General features: G+C 31.9%; 1 protein-coding gene across 1 annotated transcript in view; it reads left to right on the top strand.

Annotated features, from left to right (window-relative positions):
* Positions 1 to 4,656: 4,656 nt before the first annotated feature.
* The window catches only part of LOC115875522 (ankyrin repeat domain-containing protein 33B-like), a 185,134-nt gene continuing 165,888 nt past the window's right edge, over positions 4,657 to 23,902 (top strand). Inside the window, exons 1-2 of the mRNA XM_030891001.1 lie at positions 4,657 to 4,808; positions 15,101 to 15,165. Coding sequence (XP_030746861.1) covers positions 15,106 to 15,165 — 60 coding nt within the window. The 5' untranslated portion in view covers positions 4,657 to 4,808; positions 15,101 to 15,105. The remainder of the gene's footprint in view (positions 4,809 to 15,100; positions 15,166 to 23,902) is intronic.

Raw genomic sequence — 23,902 nt, 5'->3', positions numbered from 1 at the left:
TCAAATGGGAAGGGGAGTCAAGTGGCTCCGCAGTGAAAAGAGCTTTCGATTCTATATATTTCCCCGCCTCGTTTTTGAAAATCGGTCGAGTCATTGAGAAAATATGAAGGATTGAAATTTGAAAAGTTTATTTAAAAATTTATCAGAGTAAATGATAAGGATAAATTCCTTCGACCAATTTGAGTTTTTTTCTTATTATTTCTAGATGTTTACGCATTTTTTCACTTGCCACAAGGTTGAACGATCAGGTGCGGTAGTTGCTAGATAGCTGTTCTGTGACTTGTGCGTTGAAGTTCTTCTCAATATCGTTAAACTGACCTACAATAGAATTTCCAAAAATACCAGCCCACACGTTCAATTTCTGAGGGTTTTGTGTGTGCACCTCGTGAGAAACCCTGGGCTTGTCCTCAGCCCAGTACCGACAGTTGTGCCGATTAACTACATCGTTCAAAAAGAAAGTACACTCGTCCGAAAAACACACATTAAATAGGAAATTATTATCATTCGCCCCTCGTTCACTCATAGTTTCACAAAATTGCAAGTGACGATCAAAATTGTCTTCGTTGGGTTCTTGTACCAACTGAATTTTGTACGGGTGGAAACTTGTGTTTTTAATATCCTTTGAACATTTGTACGATTCAGGCCGGTTCATTGGCTAATTTTCTTGTACTCAGCGTACTATCCATGGCAACTTGGACCAATACGAATATCTCCATAGCTTCATTTACTGCAGAATTTTCCTTCTGCCTCTTTTTATTCATAACGGAACCAGTTTCGCGAAATTTTGCTACTAACTCGCGAGCAATTTTGCCTTAAAGGTTTTTGTCAGGATGGCGTTCATTGAATATCTGCGCAGTCCGATTGCCACATTCATTTTTTTTAATAAAGTTCGATTATTTCCACTTTTTCTGCAAGTGAGTGCATCATAATAATTGTTAAAAAGTTTAACGATATTGAGAAGAACTTCAACGCATAAGTCACACACAACTATCGCACCTGATCGTTCAACTTTGTGAAAAAACCAAGTGAAAAAATGCGTAAACATCTAGAAATAATAAGAAAAAAACAGCAAATTGGTCGAAGGAATTTACCTTTATCATTTACTCTGATAAATGTTTAAATAAACTTTTCAAATTTCAATCCTTCATATTTTCTCATTGACTCGACCGATTTTCAAAAACGAAGCCGGAAAGTATAGAGAATAGAAAGCCCTTTTCATTGCGGTGCCACTTGACCCCCCTTTTCATTTGAAAAATTGGGGGATGACACCCCGCTTAGAGGGTTGAAGATTTTGCAATCATTTTGGGGCAAAAGTTGTCCCCCTCACAAACAAAATTGACGTGTTTTTGAATTTTCTGAAAAAAAGAATACCCTAGCCGTTATGCCTTGCGGAACGTTTTCGATGGGCCACCCTGTATATATGATCTTCGTATGTATTTAAACACAGAATATAAAATTAAAAATAGAAATTATGCTAGACTTGAATTTAGATTCGACCTTTCAAGTATTAGAAACAAAAATAATTTCTGATTCATCATGCATCACTGCTTTTACGCTACAATTAAAAAAATACTAATATTTTAGATAGTTTATAACAAATTTTCATAAATTTATAATATTTTATTTTATTAGAATTGGGGAGAATTGAAAAAAAACTGCACTCACATAGTCACAGAATTAAAACGCTATATAAGATAATACAGATATACATCATACATTTAGATACCTATAACTAGATATAATTTGCTGCATAATATATTTATCCATAAACATAAACAGGTTTCAGTTTAATGCTTCTACACAGGTAATACAAATACTATTGTTGTTTTAAACAAAAGTGTACGAACAATTAGTATCGTGCATTTAAAATTTAAAAAATACGAAAATCCTCTCTATAAATATTGGCACAAAATGAAAAACCAACAGGTTGTTTAGATTCGAATTTTGCATGAAAATAAATTTTCTGGCAAAAATCGTTACATGCGTATTTGCCTCAGAGTAATAAGAAAACAAAAATACGTTGTTTTTTTTAAATACAGCTATGTCGATAAACCCGTTTATTTATTTCGCATTTTTGTTGAATTCGTTGAACACCTTGTAGAATGTAAAATGAGTGAAAGGGGGTGAATCACCGCGATCATAAAGATCTATTGTGTCCCCCTTTCTTGAGTTATAACTAACCTAACCTAACTCATCATACAGTCTATAACTCATCATACATTGGAATCTTCCTGTTGTAGGGAGAACAGGGTACACTGAAAAAAATATAAGTAATTTTACAAAAAAAATATTGATATTAGAGTATTTTTATTAAGAAACTTTTTAATAAGAATATTTTTGCATAGTTTCACAAAAAAATGTAGTTTTGCGTAAAAAGTGACGCCACCTCACGTGACTTCTTGTGAAGCTGATGCGAATTAAGTAATTATTGATTGAAAACGTAGAGTTACTATATACATACTGCCATTACTCGCTGACGAGTATTCGACACACATCAAAAGATGGTCAAGCAAGGCGTTTTCTTTCATGAGCTTTTCTGTGACTGAAAAGCCCGATACGTGATGTTATTTGCCTACCGCACTCCGGACATTCAAAAATCTCATTGCTTTGTTGCCTCTTTACTTTTTGGTTGTCGCTGTTAACTGAGTTTACAATTCTTCTCCATTAAGTTCTATTGTGAACTGGTTCTCCCCACTCATTCTGCATGTTAATTCCCCTTAAGTTTTCGTGGAAAATGTTCTTGTAACTTTTGAGTTGTCCACCCGGCCTCCTCTTACCGTCTACAAGCTTACCGTAAAGCACAGATTTTTGTATGCGATTTTCTTGCATTCGGCATACGTGACCAAACCAGCCCATCTTAAGTGGGATTTTGTAACCATGACTCCAATACTCTCGCAATTAGCTTTTTCAAAGACCGATAAGTTTGAGACATGATGGAACCACCGGATTCTTAAGAGTTGTCTAAGGTGTCTCTGTTGCCTAACCTACACCTCTGTCCTCTCTCCAGGAACGTTGTTTCCCCGGCGGCACTCTTTGTAAATACTACTTCGTCGGGGCGTTCTTATTTGGTGTTACTGCTGTCTATTCTTCGTAGGTGGTGTGAAGATCCTTGAGTATGGTCTCAGCATACTCCGCTACCTTGTTCCATGCCGATTGACTCTTCAGCATGCAGTCCACTATATTTTCTGGACTGATGGACAAGCCTAGATTTCTCTAGGGTTCTGTCCGTATCTCCTCGTATGGCATCGGAAGAACACGTGCTCCGCATCTTCGGTCACCACGCGGCAATGGTGACAGTTCGGGGAGTCACTTCTCTTGAATCTGTGCAAGTATGCTCGAAAGCATCCATGCCCAGTCAAGAGTTAGGTGTCTCTGTTGCAACTGATTTAATGCGTTCATGTGTCGGCGGTACGGCACCCAAGTTTTGCTCCCATATAACATGGTGAGGATTATAATTGCTCGATACACTGCAAGTTTCGTTTATGTACTCAAGTCATGATTGTAGAAAACCTTGTCTTTTAATTTCCAGAATGCTCTTGAGGCGCTGCTAATCCTGTACTGAATTTCAGAGTCGATAATGGCCTTTTCCGAAATCAAAGTGCCAAGGTAATTAAATTCCGCTGCATATTCCAATAGATTGGAATCGATGATTTCGACCGCTGGAAAGTATAAAAGGACTTTCTCACGTAACAAATAAATAATTTTTTAATTATTGTTACCGAGGCCCGGTTCTGGCGATGGCCAAAAAGATCTGAACCCTAATTGGTAGTATTAATTAGATTTTCCAGAACCGTACTAAAATATTTTCGTTTAACGATTGTGAAGTTCGTCAATTAGCAAGCAAGGGATGGTTCTCAAAAGTAAAACCGATAAAAAATTGAGTTTCAAATGAAAATATTATCAAATTATTAAGTAATGAGAAAGTAAACATGAACACAAATAAAAAACACAAGCGAAAAAAAAAAGAAAACATATAGGTAGCTTAAAAATTACATCAAATAACATCAACCAACCTCGAAACCGATTTAACTAAATTAGAAAAAAAAAATTTTAATTAAAGATGAAATGCCTATAAAAACACAAAAAAATATAACTAATACATTCAGCAATATTATACTAAATAATAAAGTAACATATTTAAACTTCAATAATAATTGCAATATAAACTTCAAAATAGCTTCAGAAGTAAGAACAGTAACAGATAGCTTTACTACTTATTTAGAAGAGTATGATTTGGACCGCTAGAAAGTATCGAAAGTCTTTCGCACGTATAACAAAAAATATGTTTTTAATTATTATTACCGAGTCCCGAAAGTACCGAAAGAACCTGGAATTAGTAATTTTGAGTCCCGGTTGTCTGATGTCTCAAAAGAACCTTGAATTAGCGGTACTTTTGGTACCGGGATTTTCCAGTTCTGAACTCAATTCACCACCAACGACAATATCTCCTAAAGAAAGATTATGTTGTCAAACGGCAAATGCCATAACGTAAATACAGAGAAAAAGTATGTAAGAATTCGACGTTATTATACTGTGTTTTTATTCCTCTGAGGTAATACAACTGAGTATCCAAAACAAAATTCTAGTATTTTAATATGTCAGTCGACAACTCGGTTGAATTTCGGATTCATAACTATCAAAAATCGCAATGTTTCATCGTGCATTAGTAGTTGTTATGTTATTTTTAGACAACAATGAGAACATTTTCTGAAATTAAACATGTTTCGCCGATTATTAGCAGCAGAAGTTTCGATATAGTTCTTCAATTCGTGTATAACGATTTTATTTATTTACTTAGCTTTACTAAGGTAGGTGTTTGATATGCTATATATGCCATTTTTTGTAATTAGTGGGTTATTTTGTTCCCTAGGGCTGGTATGATATATCGTTTAATCAGGGAACACCTCTGACTGATATCGATGATACTTTTTACATAATTAACAGGAGTGGCTTTGGCTCAATGTATTAACATTCTGTGCTTATTTGAAAATGGATTGTATTCCTTAATTTTTTAAATTTTTGTTATATGTTATATATAGCTCTTTGAACTTTCTTCTTATACTTCCGAATGCATTTTGAACTCTTTATTGTAAATGTTGAGATGTATTGATTTCACTTTTACAATCGACATTATGTAATGACATTAAAAAAACAGAGCCGGACTTGAAATTAGGCTAAATAAATTGTGTTCAATGTCCGAAAGAAAAGAAATATTAAGTATGGCATATTATTGTAAGGAGACCTGAGTTTCTTTCAAAACCTGAAATAAAAAATGCCGGACCCGCATTTAAAAAAAAATTAAGTTGGCCTCTGTATATCACAAATTATAAGCTAATTTAAAAACCTAAAAACACTATCAGATAGCACTAATAATGTGGCTATGAGAATGTGCAATTAGTTTTTTAATTTTCTAAAAAGTAACGACAGGAAAAAATAAAATTGATTTTCAAAAAATCCGTTTTTCCAAAAAACTCAGCAATCCTTGAAATTTTTAAAACTTCTTTGATGCCATCTTGGTAAACATCTTGGTGAACAAAGCTCAACTTTGCCCCAGTTTAACTATGTTCGTATCTATTTCGGCTACCGAGATACCAATGCTCGTACCCCGAATTTGTAGCACTCTGTATACGTCAAGTTACTTAAAGTTACTAAGTTTTTATGTCCTACCCTTTGCTCTTTCTCTTTTTATTCTATCTGTACCAACAAATAAAATAGTTGGTTTAGAATCAATTTAGTCCGATAACATAATAAATAAAATAGGTCCGATGTCAGACCTAATGGGCTAAATCAGCTTATGTCACGTAAACACTGTTTGGCTCAAACATATTTTGATAGTTTAGTATGTTATGTCCACGGGTCCCACAGTGACGAAAATTGGTTTTGACAGTTTTGCTATAGTAGGGTAGTCATTTTAAACTTAATAATGATAGTAAATAGGTTCCGAATTGCAACATACATTCGTATTTTACAATTTGTTAAATGCTTTCTAATTATATCAGTAATATACCTTTTTTGGACTTCAAATGGATTTGCTTTATTCATTTTGGCATAAATAGGGACTTAATATACAGGGTTGTTCACCACATACGACACGGAATATTCTAGCTAAACGATTAGATGTTTACAAATTGTAAGTTTTGGGTTCGTTGAAGGTCTATTAGAGCTAAAATTTAAAAATATTTTTACAAGATACAGAGTGTCCCAAATAAGTAAAAAATATTATAGTTGTATTTTTTTACATGGAGCACCCTGTATATTATTCTATTTTTGTATTATACGATTGAAATAAAGGTGAATTTGATTAAGGTTTGATCAATTATACAGTGTTTTTTATTTTTTACAATTGACATTTTTAAGTGTGATACAAATCACACTTAAAAATTACCGTTTTTGAAATATTTTCAATTTTATGAAATTGCAGTAAAAATTTTAAGACTTTATTTCTCCCAGAGTATCAAAGTTTTTAATATTAAATATTTACTGAAGATTATTTATTGATAAGATATTGTGTTACAATAATAAAAATTTTACTACCTTATACAGAGTGTCCAAAAATTTATATTAAATAATTACTAGCTTTAAACGGCAATAACTTGTTTAATTTAAATGGAATACCCTATATATTTTACGTGAATCAGATGCACAATGTAATTGTCTATCAAATTGTATTATACCATTATTTACCCATCTCTTCAAGTTTTCGTAGAAAATGCATTTTCTTATAATTTAGACCTCATTTATCACTATACCCGTGGAATATTGACATTTCAGATTTTTTTATAGCACCATAATATGTACAAAATGTTCAGGTGGTAAATATTGCAAGCCCATTGGTATACAAAAAAAACTATTTAAATTTTTGTAAAAGAGTATACCAATTAAATATACCACCATTATTTCCTACCAAAAAAACCAAAACTTAAATTGTTTTAATTAATAAATTATTCTAAATAAATGTGGATTTGGCTCAGAAATCAATATAATAATAAGTTATGAAAATGAATGTGTCTGTTTTTATAAATAAGCATTCGTCAATAAATGAAATAAAATTTATAAGGTGTTACTTTTTACCACACTGTCTAATACACACACAAAATTCAGTTTTTTAGTATTTGGAGCAATTATTACTACAACGTAAATAGTCAATTAATGTAGTTTAAATACTGGGATCATATTAATTGGTCCTCTCTAACAAAAAATATTTAAACAGTTTTTTTTTAGTTTTTTTAATTAAATAAGCGAACTATATCGACAATATTAGTATCTGTACCATTTGAAAATTTGTTACATCTTTAAAAATATGCTAAAATGTCAATATTCCATGGGTATAGTGATAAATGAAGTCTAAATTATAAGAAAATGCATTTTGCATTGAAAACTTGAAGAGATGGGTAAAAAATGGAACAATACCATTTGATAGACAATTACATTGTGCATCTGATTCACGTAAAATATATAGGGTGTTCCATTTAAATTAAACAAGTTATTGCCGTTTAAAGCTAGTTATTATTTAATATAAATTTTTGGACACTCTGTATAAGGTAGTAAATTTTTTATTATTGCAACACAATATCTGATCAATAAATAATCTTCAGTAAATATTTAGTATTAAAAACTTTTATACCCTTGGAGAAATGAAGCCGTAACATTTTTACTGCAATTTCATAAAATTGAAAATATTTCAAAAACGGTAAGGTTGTAAACCTTAATCAAATTTACCTTTATTTTAATCGTAGAATTTAAAAATAGAATAATATACAGGGAGTTCCATTTAAAGAAATACAACTATAATATTTATTTATTTTATAAATGTGTAAAATTTGGGACACTGTGTATCTTGTAAAAATATTTTTAAATTGTAGCTCTAATAGTCCTTCAACGAACCCAAAACTTACAATTTGTAAAAATCTAATCGTTTAGTTACAATACTCCGTGTCGTATGTGGTGAACAACCCTGTATAAGTGAATATTAAGTTATATGTAGAATAAGTTAAATCCTGTAAATTTTGTTTTTTTTTCTAAATGTGCGTACTCACTAGAGCATTTTGTTCCGAACGAACCAAACGAGCCGAGCGCGCAGAGCCGAATTCGGCAAGTGAATACGTGTTCGCGAGCAAAATTTCACCGAACCGAGCGCGCCAAACATTTTCGCCGGCTTGTCAGTACATGCATTTTGCTCAAAGGGTATGCGTTGTTCAGTGGGTACGGAGGTTCGTTGCGTTCATAGTGTTCGTCCTATTTGGAGCATTCGTGGCTAAAAATTTTCATTGTTTTGATTTTTCTTTGCTCAAACGAAATGGAGTGGAATAGAGAAAAGTGCCTTCAGTTAATAGACATTTATGAACAATATCCAGTGCTTTGGAGAGAGAGAGAGAATCCAAAGGATGGATTATACTATAATAAAGTTAAGAAGTTTGATGCGTGGAGGCAGATAGATGAGATCATGGGATGTGCTTCTGGAGAAGCAAAAAAAAAATTGAAAGTCTTCTGGCAAGTTTCAGAAGGGAGAAGGCTAAAGGAAAAAAATCTATTGGAACGGGAAAAGGTACATTTACACAAATTATAACGAATATAACAATAAAGCTTGTTTTTTTTAATGGAATAGTAATATTTTGTATAACGAAAAAAGCACCAGCAACGATAATAGTATCTTCCGGGTCCATGGACACACTCGATGCAGAACGGTGACGTAGAGATTCAAAGCGCGAATAAAAATTCAATACAACTGAACGTGGGAACACAGCGAACGCATCAAGCACTCTGAACATCGCGATCTTTTCCTTATTGAGTTCGTTCGTGCACGCTCGGCTCGCTTGGTTCGTTCGGACCAAAATGCTCTATTGAGTACGCACCTTAACATACAAATTATATTAGGTCGCTCCAAAAAATTTTGGTATACTTTATTTATAAAACTGTTTTACATTTCATTTAGGTTCAAAATAAGTTATTCATATACCATATATTAGTATTACAGTCATCTATCATCGGATTAAATATAACCGAGTAATTGGGAAATAACTTCAAAAGATAACTTAAACTCTGTTTTTCTCAAAACTGTTACAAAATGGTTTGCTTCTGAGATACAGAAATGGCTATTTGCATGTCAGTGGCTTTTTATTTCGCTTGTAACAGTAACTTCTAAGATCAGAGAACAGTTACTGCTGATTGGTACATATCTATATGTTTGCCGGAATTAATTGCTGAGTTTACTACTATTATCTACTGTTTTTTCTACCTCTGTATTATGCATAATTTAAAAGACATCCCTCGTATTAATAGAATATTTAAATTTTAAATAATTATAAATATTATTTTTCCCTGTTTTTACGATTTTTTTACTGTATGTACAGTGTGTCCCATTTTGGTTGAAATCATAGGGTATCTCCGTTATTAGTGAAGATAGAAGGGTGCGGTTTGCACAAACCTGTCCCACTTTTTCGTCAAACGGATGATGCTGCAAACAAAATTTTCATAGCCCTCTTCATTTCTGAGCTACAGGGCCTTTTCAAAAATTTTGCAATTTGGGAAACCCCCTGTATCTCTGTTATTGTTAAAGGTATCGAAAAGGCGAAAACTGCTTATTGTAGAACTTTTTACGTAGAATACAGTGGCATAGTCTGTTTTTCTACCAAAAAAATATTTTTGAAAATATGAACTAAAGTTATGTTTTTTCAAATGGAACACCCTGTATATTTATAAATCATATGATCTGTCTTGCTACGAGCTTCTCAAAAATATATATCACTCTATATTTATTTTAACTATTTACTGTAATATTTAAAATATATAATTTTCTTATTAGTAGGCCGTGATAAATAACAAAAAATCAAAATGGTATTTACTAAAATAGTCATACACATATTAAAATTTATTTGGGATTGATATATTTTACTTTTGAAATAACTGTTACCACTGAAACTGTGAATATATTTTTCTTTTTTTTTATAACGGGATGGGTTTGCAAATATCTAAATCTTGAATTATTAAAGCATTTTCAGGTGTTCGACATTGTTGTAGTGCCCACGATATATTTCGTATTTCAAAAATCCCCAAAATCAGAAATCGAGAACGGCGAAATCCGGGAATCGAGGAGGCTATCAATATGCGTTCATTGTTTCCAATTCATTGATTTGAAATATAATAATTTAACAGTATTCTAATATTTCCATAGTTATGAGGGGGAATGTTCCCCATCTTGCTGAAAGTATTATTTCACGTAAATTAGAACAAGAGACAGATAGCAGTATACTTTTAATAATTCTTTAGTTTCTTTTATTATCAATCATGGCCTACTAATAAATATGATCTTTTAATAAAAACTTTTAAATATTGCAGTAAATAGTGAAAATAAATATAGAGTGATATATATTTTTGAGAAGCTTATGGCAAGACAGATCATATGATTTATAAATATACAGGGTGTTTTCCATTTAAAAAAACATAACTTTTTTTGGTAGAAAAACAGACTACGCCACTGTATTCTACGTAAAAAGTTCTACAATAAACAGTTTTCGTCTTCTCGATAGCTTTAACAATAACAGAGATACAGGAGGTGTCCCAAATTGCAAAATTTTCAAAAAGACCCTGTAGCTCGGAAACGAAGAGTGCTATGAAAATGTTGTTTACGGCATCTTCCGTTTGACAAAAAAGTGAGAGAGGTTTGTGCAAACCGCACCCTTCTATCTTCACTAATAACGGAGATACCGTATGATTTCAACCAAAATGGGACACCCTGTACTTCGGTTAGAAAACGATATATGTAAATTAGTATTAGACAAACAGAAACGTTTTATTCTTGTCTAGGTACTGTAAAAAAGGTGTGTATTTTAATTATGTTATTACTGTTTTGTGTTAATGAAACACATCATTAATTTAAAGAATTTGCATATTGTGTGGGTGATATGCGTCATATCTGGAACGTCTATGAAAAATGTTTCAGATCATTTTCCTTTGATAAGAATAGTCCTTGTCTATTAATAGTTTGTCCTATTAATCTTAAATTAAACCTCTTTTTTTGGTTCCGTTTACAACATAGAATTTGCATAAGTGCATATTTTAAAACAGGTATTAAGAATGAACTTGGCAATCTTAAGGATATTTAAAAAATGCATTGTATGTGTAAATTCTGTTTACGTAATATTGATGCATAAATGTTGAAAAATTTCGAGTATTTTTTTTAATGTTCTATACCGTTTGATTAAAAAAATGCCTTTAGGTCGTTTCTGTTTAAATTTACAATCTTCGTGGATTTTTTCACGTGGAGTATATTATAAACATTTTGGCATGCCTCTAGACTAGGAAACTATTCACTTCATTTGTGACTCCTTTTAGATTAAATCTGAATTGCGATGATTTTCCTTACATGACATTTAGTAATAGGGCTTGTTTCTCTCTACAATTTCCTGTTTCACAATGTACCGTTTGTGTCCGGGAAGGGTTCATAGTTTCATAATTGTCGATTTTCGAAAGAAATCAGTACATGTATATTATTTGGTATATTTTTTATTTTATTGATTTTATGGAAAGAACTGTTCATTAAAATGTTGTATGTTGTATCCTATGTTATAGGGCTTGTTTCTCTCTACAATTTCCTGGTTCACAATGTACCGTTTGTGTCCGGGAAGGGTTCATAGTTTCATAATTGTCGATTTTCGAAAGAAATCAGTACATGTATATTATTTGGTATATTTTTTATTTTATTGATTTTATGGAAAGAACTGTTCATTAAAATGTTGTATGTTGTATCCTATGTTATAGGGCTTGTTTCTCTCTACAATTTCCTGGTTCACAATGTACCGTTTGTGTCCGGGAAGGGTTCATAGTTTCATAATTGTCGATTTTCGAAAGAAATCAGTACATGTATATTATTTGGTATATTTTTTATTTTATTGATTTTATGGAAAGAACTGTTCATTAAAATGTTGTATGTTGTATCCTATGTTATAGGGCTTGTTTCTCTCTACAATTTCCTGGTTCACAATGTACCGTTTGTGTCCGGGAAGGGTTCATAGTTTCATAGTTGTCGATTTTCGAAAGAAATCAGTACATGTATATTATTTCGTATATTTTTCACTATATTGATATTATGGAAAGCATTGCTCATTAAAATCTTGTATCCTATGTTATAGGGCTTGTTTCTCTATACAATTTCCTGTCTCACAATGTACCGTTTGTGTCCGGCAAGGGTTCATAGTTTCATAGTTGTCGATTTTCGAAAGAAATCAGTACATGTATATTATTTCGTATATTTTTTATTTTATTGATTTTATGGAAAGCACTGTTCATTAAAATGTTGTATCATAGGAACTTCAAAGGACATAAATTATTATTAAATTGAAAATTCAAAGAATAAAAAAAATAAAAATAATATTCAAAAATATTTAGTAGGTTTATAGTAAATATAGTAATAGCAAATATAAGACCAGTGTTTACAAGATCAAATTCGATTATCAAAATATAAATCATTTACGGCGTAGAAAGCCTTGTCTAGTAAATAAGATTTCAATGCTTTGCGAAATGAAGAAAACGATATTATGGTTTGATTTCAAATGGCAGGTGATTGTGCATTTTTTTCGAGTTGTATAATATTGAACTTTTAACTAACTCTGACCGTGGGGTAGGTAGATAAAGATCTTGCTCCGCGTTCTTGAGCGGATAAGTGTGAGATGGCCTTTCTTGAGAAGCTGATACATGCTTACGTATTAAGCAAACGGATTCAAATATAAATAAGAAAGGAAGAGTTAATATTTTTAATTCTTTAAAAAAGTCCTGGCAATGAGTTCTGCTGTTTAGTCCCATCAGTGAATATCGAACAGCTAGCTCTCTTCGGGAGCTTGAAACTGCGGTCAAATTGAGTCGCACAACACGTACCCCAGAATGGAAGGACATATCTGAGGTGCGACTTAAAAAAAGTGAATAATAAACAATTCTAGCCACTGACAAGTTAAGTTCCTTAGAAACAGATCTTAATGCAAAACAGGCAGAGCTTAATTTTTTCGACAAAGCGTCGATATTCATGTCCCATTTTAGAGAATTGTGTACAACAAGCCCTAAGAATTTTACAGATTTTACGACGTCAATGGTGGTGTTGTTAAGTACAAAAGGCTGCAGCGAGATTTCATACAATAAAGCTTTAGTTTTAGAAATGTTGAGACTCAGGAGGTTCGAATCGCGCCAAGATTTAATGGTGATTAAATCATTTGATATAATCCTATGAAGTGCCGTGGCGTCCTTCTTGCTCCAAGTGAAGCTAGTGTCGTCCGCAAAAAGACATATTTTACCACTGATGATTATGTTAGTAATGTCGTTAATTTACCTAAAAATTACCATAATAATACCATTACCTAAAATGTGTACAAGAATGCTACTTGGGTTAGCTATCCTTCTGTGAACTAAACTGTTGTTTTTATTTTTGGCGTTTTTCAATTGCCAGATTAAACAATATTATCAAAATTATTTTTGTTAGGCAAGTATAAGTCGGTGTCTTGGTAAATTATGACAGAACTTTTTGAGGCGTCCCGGTATTTTAGCGCCCTTAAAAACAGGGTTTATTGCGCCGGCAGGCCGCCACGAAAGGCCTCAAGAACGCGCCATTTTACGCTCTTCAAATCTCGCAGTAATAAACGCGAACTTTGAGCCGGCCAGAGCGCCTTTTCAGGCTCTATTCAAACGCGCTCGTTCCTCATTAACGTCGCTAAGGGCAGGTTAATTACTTTTTCGCTCTACATAACTGTTTAGTTTGCTTGTTTTCTAGTTTGTTTTCACGCAAAAACGGTCTTTAAGAAACTTTTTTGCTTATTTACTCCGTTTTGTTTTTTTTGGGTAACGGTCCTTGACAATTAACAAGTTTTTAACTCTCTCAGTTTAAAAGGTTTTTAGTAGATGTTTTTTTAAATAACCTTTTACTGGATTTTTTTTTCTTTTTTCGGTCATTTTTTTACTGGTTTATTATATTTTAGTTTGAATGTTTAATATTTATTTAAAGCTTTTTTTAAATATTTTGTAATTTTTTATTCTATAGCTGTTTAATGTGTTCATTTGCTTGTTTGTTTTCACACAAAAACGCAAAAAGTATTTATTTTGTTTTTGTTTACTCACACTACATTAACAGTTCTTTCATGCAAATTTTTATTTCTTTAAACTTGTTAGTTTGAAACATTTATTAGTAGATAATTTTATTAATTTTATTTTTTTGATAATATTTATTGCCTTTGTTTCATTTTATGTCACCAGATTCTTTTTCCTGGTTTTATTTATTATATTTTAGTTTGAATGTTTATTATTTATTTAAAGATTTTTTTTAAGTTTTTGTTATTTTTTATTCTATAGTTGTTATTTTATCACGTATTTATTCTGCTTTAGTTTAACTCTGTGTCAACAGTTCTTCAAAGATTTATTTATTTATAAACTTGTTAGTTATAAACAATTTTTAGTAGTTACTTCTTTTTACAGATTAGTAGTTACTTCTTTTCAAGTTATTTAATCTCATTATTCTTAATAATGTTTTTTTCTATTTAGAATAAGATTTATTTGCGTATGTATTATTTTATGTCAACTAGTTTTTTTCTGGTTTTGTTTAATACACATTTTCATTTAATTGTTTAATATTTATTTAAAAATTCGTTTTCTAAATGTATTTATTTAGTTTTTATTCTTAATTTTAATGTTTTTATATTTATAAACTTATTTTTTTATAAATAATTTTAACTTCTTTTAAATAATTTTAATTGGTATGATATGCTTTTCCATATTCTTTTTATATCTAATATTGGGTATTTGTTTTATTCCCTGTTTTTGATTCTTTGTCAATAAGATTTATATGTTCCTTTGATTTAATTAATATACTTTTAGTTTAAATTATGAAAATTTCTTTTTTATTTAGTTTTTTGTCACTTTTTATGCTATACTGTTTAGTTTGTTCTTTTCCTGCTTCATTATTAAAGTTACTTTCCTGTTTTATTCCTTGCAAGTAAGGTTTTTTAACATTATTATTCACCTAAAATATTAGATATTTTGAATATTTATTTCAGCACTATTATTTGTTTCTTCGTTGTTTTCATTTTAATTCTTGAGTGTTCAATATTGTTTTCTCTAATTTTAGAAGCGATGGTTATCTCGAAAAACGGTTCAGCCATTCATCCCTGTATTAAGGAGGTAATTTTCGTTGTAAGTGTAATAAATATTGTTTGTTTTTAAAATTGTAATGATTGTTTAACACGCACGAAATTTTATAGTAATAGAATTTAACGTCAAGCTTTTAGTTGTATGCTTTTATACGCTTAACTTCATGCAATTTTCTAATCTATATATGAGAAAATTGTTTATATTTTAGATGGAGATTTTAGTTAGAAATGAATATCAACTGAAATACTATACACTTTTTAAAATTAATCTAAACGTAAAAAGTTCTTGTTGTTTGTTTAATAATTTAATATGATAACACTGCGACTTGTAAAACCTATTGTGTATTGACACAATTTTCTCATTAAATATCGATTTTAGGTATAAGAAGTGCTTAATAAAACAAAAAGATTAAACAAAACTCTGTTGTTATGATACAAAATACAGGGTGTTTCATTTAAAATATATGTTGATATAAAAAATAAATAATCTTATTTTTACCTGAGGAATCTCCGCACGAGAGATGGCACATGTTTTTTGAAACACCCTGTAGATTACACCCAATTTTGAAAAATGTAATAAAGTAATTATCGCATTTGTCTTAAAACCATTAAATGCCTGAGTCTACGGATTTATAGATTATAATTGCATTAGCCAAAATAAAGAAATTAACGTTTTATTTTTTGGTAAAATTTAAATTTGGGTTATATTTAGAGCTTTTCGTGCGATTCACGGTTAATTTACAAAAGGTTGCCAACTTTGTAAAGTTTATCTAATGACGATTTCACACGAAGCTCGGTGCAAAACTTAAAAATTATTCCGTAAAGTTCAAGTGGTAATTTTGCATAAATAAGGCACAGTATAGAAAACTTTATGCGATTTCATCCAACTTGAGGTTTCTATATATTCAGTTTTATTTATTTCTTTTTCTTTAAACAGTCAGAACAAAGAGTATTTGATATCCTAAATAAAAAAGTACATAATCTGAATAACGATAAGGTTGTTTGAACTTCAGCTAGTGAACATATTAAGAGGTGTTTTTTTAATAGGATATACAGGTTTTTTTAAATTTGAAGTCTCCTGAGAATAAAATATCCAAATCGCAGCTTTATTGTTTCACAATAAGATATCTCGATTCGATTAAGATTATTTGCAATTAATAGAATCATAACAATAAATTCTTTCTGATCTAAGATAAGTTTCCATTATGGGCAAATTTCTGAGATTTGTTTTAATTTACACAAAATGATAACTAGTTGTTGAAATAACTAGTTGTTGACTTCAAAAATAATAAAGGTTGTGCTGATGAGATAGATACTGCTGGGATAAGATACCTAGTAGCCATTTGTGGTAATCATCGAAAACATATGTTAACTTATTAGACAATATAAGATACGATATGTTCGCCAAAGTACATACATACATACAGCCATTACTCGCTGACGAGTATTTGACACGCATCAGAAGATGGTCACGCAAAGCGTTTTCTTTCATGAGCTTTTCTGTGACTGACAAGCCCGATACATGATGTTATCTGCCTGCCTACCGCACTCCGGACATTCAAAAATCTCATTGCTTTGTTGCCTCTTTACTTTTTGGTTGTCGCTGTTAATTGAGTTTACAACTCTTCTCCGATGAGTTCTATTCTGAGCTGCTTCTTCCCACTCATTCTGCATGTTAATCCCCTTTAAGTTTTCGTGGAAAATGTCCTTGTACCTTTTCAGTTGTCCACCCGGCCTCCTCTTACCGTCTACAAGCTCACCGTAAAGCAGAGATTTAGGTATGCGGTTTTCTTGCATTCTGCATACGTGATCAGCCCATCTTAAGCGGGATTTTGTAACCATAACTTCAATACTCTCGCAGTTAGCTTTTTCAAGGACCGATACGTTTGAGACATGATGGAACCATTTTATTATTAAGAGTTGTCTAAGATGTCTCTGTTGCAACTTGTTTAATGCGTTCATGTGTCAGCGGTACGGCACCCAGCTTTCACTCCTATATAACATGGTAGGGATTATAATTGCTCGGTACACTGCAAGTTTTGTTTTTGTACACAAGTCATAATTGTAAAAAAAAGTTCGCCAAAGTAGCAGTCAAGACAAATATGAAAATACGGCTTGCTACCCATACCCACCATGAAGGAAGTAGCACCTCCAAAAAACTCAAGAACGTCACCTGCAAATGCTCTACGGAATGCCAAGGTCGTTGCAGTTTTCAGAAAGCAGGAATGAACTGTTCGGTGATCTGCTTTGAATGTAAAGGATATTCATGCAGGACGTTACAGATTACGGAGAAGATGATATCACGATCTTTGCCAAAATGTCAAACAAGTCAGTTTTGAAAGAGATTCATAAGCCAAATGTGACTGGCTATGGCTCCTCGACTTCAAGGCCTATTTGTAAGGATATACCATTATTCCTTGAAAAAGACCATTGGAAGAGTACTCTAAAAAATAAAAAGCAATTTTTGGTAAAACAACGCTGCATAGAATCCAAACGCAAACTAGCTAGTGAGTTACTTGTAAACCAAATTTGCCGAACACAACATTAGGCAAATTTGTTTTAGAAGTAAAAAATTATTGACAAGCTAGTTTCCGTCTGGTTTAGATCCAGTGGTATTTTACAAAAAAAAATTATTTTTTAGATTTCTATTTCAATGGCAAAATTTTTTCATGGATGAACCCGCCATGAAGATATAGACATTATCGTGATTGTAGCTTAAGAAGAATATTTCGTATATATTATGTAGTATTAGCAAAATTTAGTATACAATAATTTTAATGTTAATTAAATATACATGTGTATTAATTTAATTCAGAATACCACTTCTTAAGTAATTTCCTGGAGAATTGGACAGAACGCGAAATTTTTCAATTACCCCAGCACGTATTACTTGATGTAAAATGCTAATTTGATGCTCTGCAATTGTTGTGGTATGGTTTAATATATTTAGAATGATCATTTTCGCGTGATGACCGTTTAAATGTCACTTTAATGCGTTTATCAGCAAAATAAGTAAATTTGATCATTATTCATCTTTTGACTTCTGCCGTAGATCGAATTGAACGAATTGATACTCATCATACGCAGAATTTAATGGTCTTTAATTTTTGTAATAGTGAAATATTGGCTAGACCGCAATGTTTTGGAATTATAGGCGAAATTTTAAAGAAAGTTCAAGAATTTTACCATCTTTTGGTCCTCCTGAGTCGAGCGGCGGTCGAGCAACCGTGCAAAACTACGATACTTATCTTTCATGTCAACTGAACAAATTAAAACCATAATTAGCTTTCCTATACTTTTTACCAAGTGACCCCTATAATAGATCTTATTTGACTGGTCTACATGGGCTCCTACCAGTTAAAATACCTGCACATATTTCTGGGACACCCTGTATAACGGTTCTAGTTTAATTTGGTAAAATTCTGTAAAAATAGTATCTAACTAAATATTGAACTTAAAAACAATACATATTGAATTAAAAAGGTTGTTGACCACAAATACTGAGTGGAGTTTAACAACTAGATATTTTCTTTGTAGTAAAAGTAAAACATTGATTATATATAATTTCTTTTTTGATCGAGGCTTTGAGATTATGGTAAACAGGGCTTTATCGTTCATAAATCTTATACCTACTATCGTTAACTTGACCCCTAGGCGAATCAATTAAACTTCACCTAAATCTAGAGGTACGATAAATATAAGCAGGTCAGCTATAATTAGCCAAAAATCCAGTTGACACAACGGCACAAGGTAGAATACATTAGTATTTATTAATTTCTGAAATTTAGTCGGAATAATTTTATTTCGAAATGACAAATTTCTTCCTTTTTGGCTTTAGGAAAAAAATAACTTTGAATAAAATCGAATTATTTATGGAAATTCGGATAGTGTTTCGGAAATTATTTACTAGGAAGTGTATTTTTAAGGTAATAGCACGTAATAGTAATTTGGTCTGTCCTATTTCAGGAAGAAAAAACTATCTACGAGTACACCTAAAAGAATTAAAGACAAAATTATGTTTGTTAGTCTTTAAGAGTCCATTTCACTAGTCCGAAAAAGTATCAAAATTAGCGTTCGACATTTAACGTTTTATGTAAAACTGCCTAAGTAGTTTTACACAAATGAAGAAGGAAATTAAAGATAAAGGATTATACTATATCCGTATTGTAGCACATTTTTAGACAACTTCTTTATTTTTAAGATTTTCATGGTTAAACATCAAAATATTCCTTATGTTTGGACTAAATTTTCTCGAAAATCAAGACATAATTTAAAATTCCGTTACAACACGGAAATAGATTGAAGTTTTGTGATTACAGTGATATACACTCACCGGCAAAAAAAACCGGCCACTAAAAACTAGTCCCAATTTCAAATTTGGATTTCTCGCGAACCACTCATTAGATTTTGATGATTTTTTTTTTCAATTGTAAATTAATTCCTTCTTAACGGATGCTACGTCAGCAATTTTTATTCCAAATTTATTTTGAGTATATACAGGGCACAACAATAAGACGAAGTTTTTTGTCCAAACTTTGTAACACCCTGTAGGGTGCAGCAACTGTAGTAGCTATTGCTAAATCAAATCACATTGTAGCGTCATCTTTTGTGAGCATTTTATTTTTTTAATCACGACATTATCTCTGTTTGTATTGGAGATACGCTGCTTTAAAACAAACGCCTCGAAAAAAGCTTTAAAATCAAATCAAACATCACAACGTAGACGTAAACTAACTAAAACATGAAAATTAAAAAAAAAAAGGTAAAGAAATTTAAAGGGACTAATATCTAGTATCCACTCTTGTGAAATTTCCCGTTTCCATATACCGATTCCAGGCATCCTGGACTGTTGTTCGAAATATACCCAGGGTATTGGAGACAACGTTGAGTTCGGCCATCCTCAATTAAAGCCACAATACGAGCAACATTTGTTACATAAATCCGTTTTCACCTATGTCGCCTTGATTATTTACACATAAAACTTTCTGCCTTTTCGGAGATGAATTCTGAATTTTTCCGAGACGTTCGTTTTAAAACGGCATATCTCCAATACAAAAAGAGGTAATGTGGTGATTAAGAAAACAAAATGCTCACAAAAGATGGGGCTACAATGTGATTTAATTTAGCAGTAGCTACTACCGCTGCTGTACCCTACAAGGTGTCACAAAGTTCGAGCAAAAAACTTCGTCTTATTGTTGTGCCTTGTATATGCGCTATATGTATATGACGTAGCATCCGTTAAAAAGGAATTAATTTACACTTTAAAAGAAAAATCATCAGAATCTAATGAGTGGTTCGCGAGAAATCCAACTTTGAAATTGGGTCTAGTTTTTAGTGGCCGGTTTTTTTGCCGGTCAGTTTATAATTTATATGGTTTTGTAACAAATTGCTCGCTATTTTGTGGCAAATGCTGAAGCTCTGCAAACCTTAACCAAAGCACGTGTGTTTGGAATTTTGGGTGTGACTTAACACGACAGGATCGGGCTAAGCCTTAGGCAGATTTCTGAAATATAATGTATATTTTCTTCGGCCACACCGGGCCGGCCTTTACCCGACCTCTGAGAGCAACCCGAACAGTATTACATACTTAATTTTATAAAAAAACATAATGTCTATATACCTTTGATGGAGAGTTCATATAGTTTTTTAGCAGATACGTCTATCAAAACCCGTTAACTTTCTGTTAAAATTACATTATATGAAGTCAAACTTCGAAATTAATAAAACTGAATAATTGAGGTTGCTGCTACCACTTTTTCAAGGCTCAACCTGTATAAAAGTCATCCTAAGAGGCAAATCTACAAAGATTTTTCACAGTTTAATGAAACTTTAGGACTGTATCTCTTGTGCTGTTGTAAATTAGTTGATATTATAAATATTTTACTATAGTCAAAAAGCACCCCCCTCTCTTTCTAGTACAGTTCTTTATTGTAGAACAAAACCTGCTCATACGAGTATATCCAGTTTTCCTATATTTGGTTGTATTTTTTTGCGTACCCTATGAGTGATCATTTACTATTTATTTCTTACTGGTCCTATAAAATAGGCAATTTCCGGTACAAAACGAAAATTTCTTGTTTAACGCCGCAAATTGGAATTAGAAAAGTTGTGTAAAATCGGCGCCTGGTACAAACCTCCTAACGCTTCTTCGTCTCTAATTTCGAACACTTCGCCCGTTTGCCAGCCAGTTTATATGCGGTGCTTTGTGAACTTTAGGTAATTAAAGGAATAGTAGAATCGATATTAAAATATCTATCCTTATAAGTATTGTCTAGATCAGTTTGTCAAGGTAATTAGAAATAGAAAATAAATGATGAATTACCAACTTTTTTGAACTGGGGATGTGATTATTGCGAATATTTAGTTTGACCTTTTCTACATGTTATCTATTTGTCATAGATTTTTATTAGCGTTAATTCAACAGAAATTTGATAATTGTTTCAAAAGCCCTGTAAATGATGCTATTCGGGAAACTGGTTGCCCAAGTGGTAGGTACCACTAGGTATTCTATATCGTACCTGCCCTCTAAAATATATCTCAAACATATCTACATATTCTTGTAGAATATAGAATATGGAATGACTTTGAATGGTCAATATTGGGCCTAGTGGGGATTAATCAACACGAAATTGTTTAATACCTCGGATAAAATTTAATGTTTTTTGATGATTCAAAGTTTGTTTAAAAGGTAGAATCAACAGCTATCAAATTTGGAACTTTTGTGATATTTTATGAAAATAAAAAAAACGGGCAAACATTCCTTAACCCAAAAATTTTCAGATTTTTACAAACTTATTCATATTTTCACTCGGCGTATTTGTCAAGATTTTTTTAACAGTTGTTCTTAGAGTCTCTTTAAGCAACTCACAAAGTTTGAAGTATTTGTTTAATCACATTTTAATAAAAAAAACAAGTATTCGTGAGTGGCTTTTCCGCTTTTTTGGGATTTCCGGAAAGTGTCGTAAACAAAAGAAAATTGTATAATAACGAATAGCCGAATTTGTTTCTTTTTACGAACAATTTTACGAATGTATGTTTTCATGATCAAATTACATTTGATCATGAAAATCCTCTAGGTATATGACTTCTGAACACTTTTAGAGCCTTTTTTTCTAAACACTTCTAAACACTTTTAGAACATTTTCCGAGCCTTTACGAAAAAAAGTGTCTGGCCCTTTTTTGTAGATAATGATCCAAGCTTCATTTTTTATTCCAAGAAAAATTTTGTAAATTGCATATTTTAGCAGATATTTGCCAGAAAATGATTTTTGCTCCATTTGGGTCATTGGGTCATTTTTTCGGCCAAAGCTGGCCGAGCATGGTGTTACAATTTTTTTCACTAAAACTACCCCTAAAAGGTACATAATCCGCCTAAAAAGTCACGGTCGACGAATTGACTTTTTGTGTCCTTATTTACTGGGCTACGATTTTCGGTTTGAATTTGACATATCCTTTCCCTCTAAAGGTCGATTCTCATTATACTTTCCGTATCAGCTACCTTCCGTTTCCCTTCCTTTTACCTAAAATATATCATGTAAATGAATAGGATAATGTACACTATCCGTTCCGTATCCCTTCCGTTCCATATTCTTCCCTTCCAAACATTTTTTTGGCGGACGGACTGAAGCGTATCGGAAACAGCGTTGTCAAGTTCTTACATTTGTACCAGCTCTGTTAACATTTTGCTGATATGTATTCTTTCACCTCTTAATTAAATCTATTACCTTTTTCAAAGATACAAATATTATTTAAAATAAAACTTTCGTAATGATATAAATTATACAATAAAAAAATATGGAACTGATACGGAAACGAAGCATTGTGTATAGCGTGAATACAATCAAATGAATAATTAATAGGGAATGGATATGGAATGGAAACGGAAGGTATAGTGAGAATCAACCTTAATACGTTCTCACTTGAGACTGGCTTGGAATCTAAGGCTTGGAATTGATATCTATTCTATACTTGACAAACAACTCTTTGCAACTTTTGCGTATCAGATATTTGTATTTTGGGTAAGAACTAATGAGAAATTGCTACGTTATATTATTATATCAGGATGATTTTGATAATTTTACGTTTGTAACATGATATCATGAATTTATTTCCGATTACTGAGAGACTTAAAATTATCTAAACTCTAATTTACTACGTACGAGGTCACGGTCTCGGGGGTGACATGTACCGTATAATTATTTTGTTTTCCCTTTTATTACTGGTTTGTCCTTGACCAAGACACGCGAAAAAGGGAAAAACAGCAGCATCCCTAAGGAATTATACACAATATTCTAGCGTTAGGGTTATAGAGCAACAGTAATAAATTCTCGTTTGCTATGGTCTAGATATTAAACCTCCAGGGAATTTCATGGTCTATTATAACAATTAATTTGGTATGAGAGGTTAAATTGAATATTAACTAGATTATGTTTTGATCTTTACTTAATTGATTTAAACGTCGCTCTACAGGTAACTCATTTGTCTCTCACTAGGCATTACTTACAACAATATTAGATGTTTAGATGTAGATTATATATGGTAGGGAGAAAATTAATCACTACAGGGTGGCGCCTGTCATACGCCGCGGAGGCTCCAAGGAGAACGGCAGTTTGCATTGAAATGAAATTTTGTGAGCATATGTAGGTTAATTCAGAGCACTTAAAATATAGAGAGTTCTACAGGGTGTTCCCAAAAAAGTTACATATCAAAGTTGTGTTTTTTGTAAAGGAACACCCTATATATTAATTGATTTTCGGATTCTGGGAGAAAAATAAAGGTGA

The sequence above is a fragment of the Sitophilus oryzae genome, unplaced genomic scaffold, assembly GCF_002938485.1.
Source record: "Sitophilus oryzae breed Bouriz unplaced genomic scaffold, Soryzae_2.0 scaffold_1389_pilon_pilon, whole genome shotgun sequence".
Lineage (NCBI taxonomy): Eukaryota > Metazoa > Arthropoda > Insecta > Coleoptera > Curculionidae > Sitophilus > Sitophilus oryzae.
This window is presented reverse-complemented; position numbering and strand designations above follow the sequence as displayed.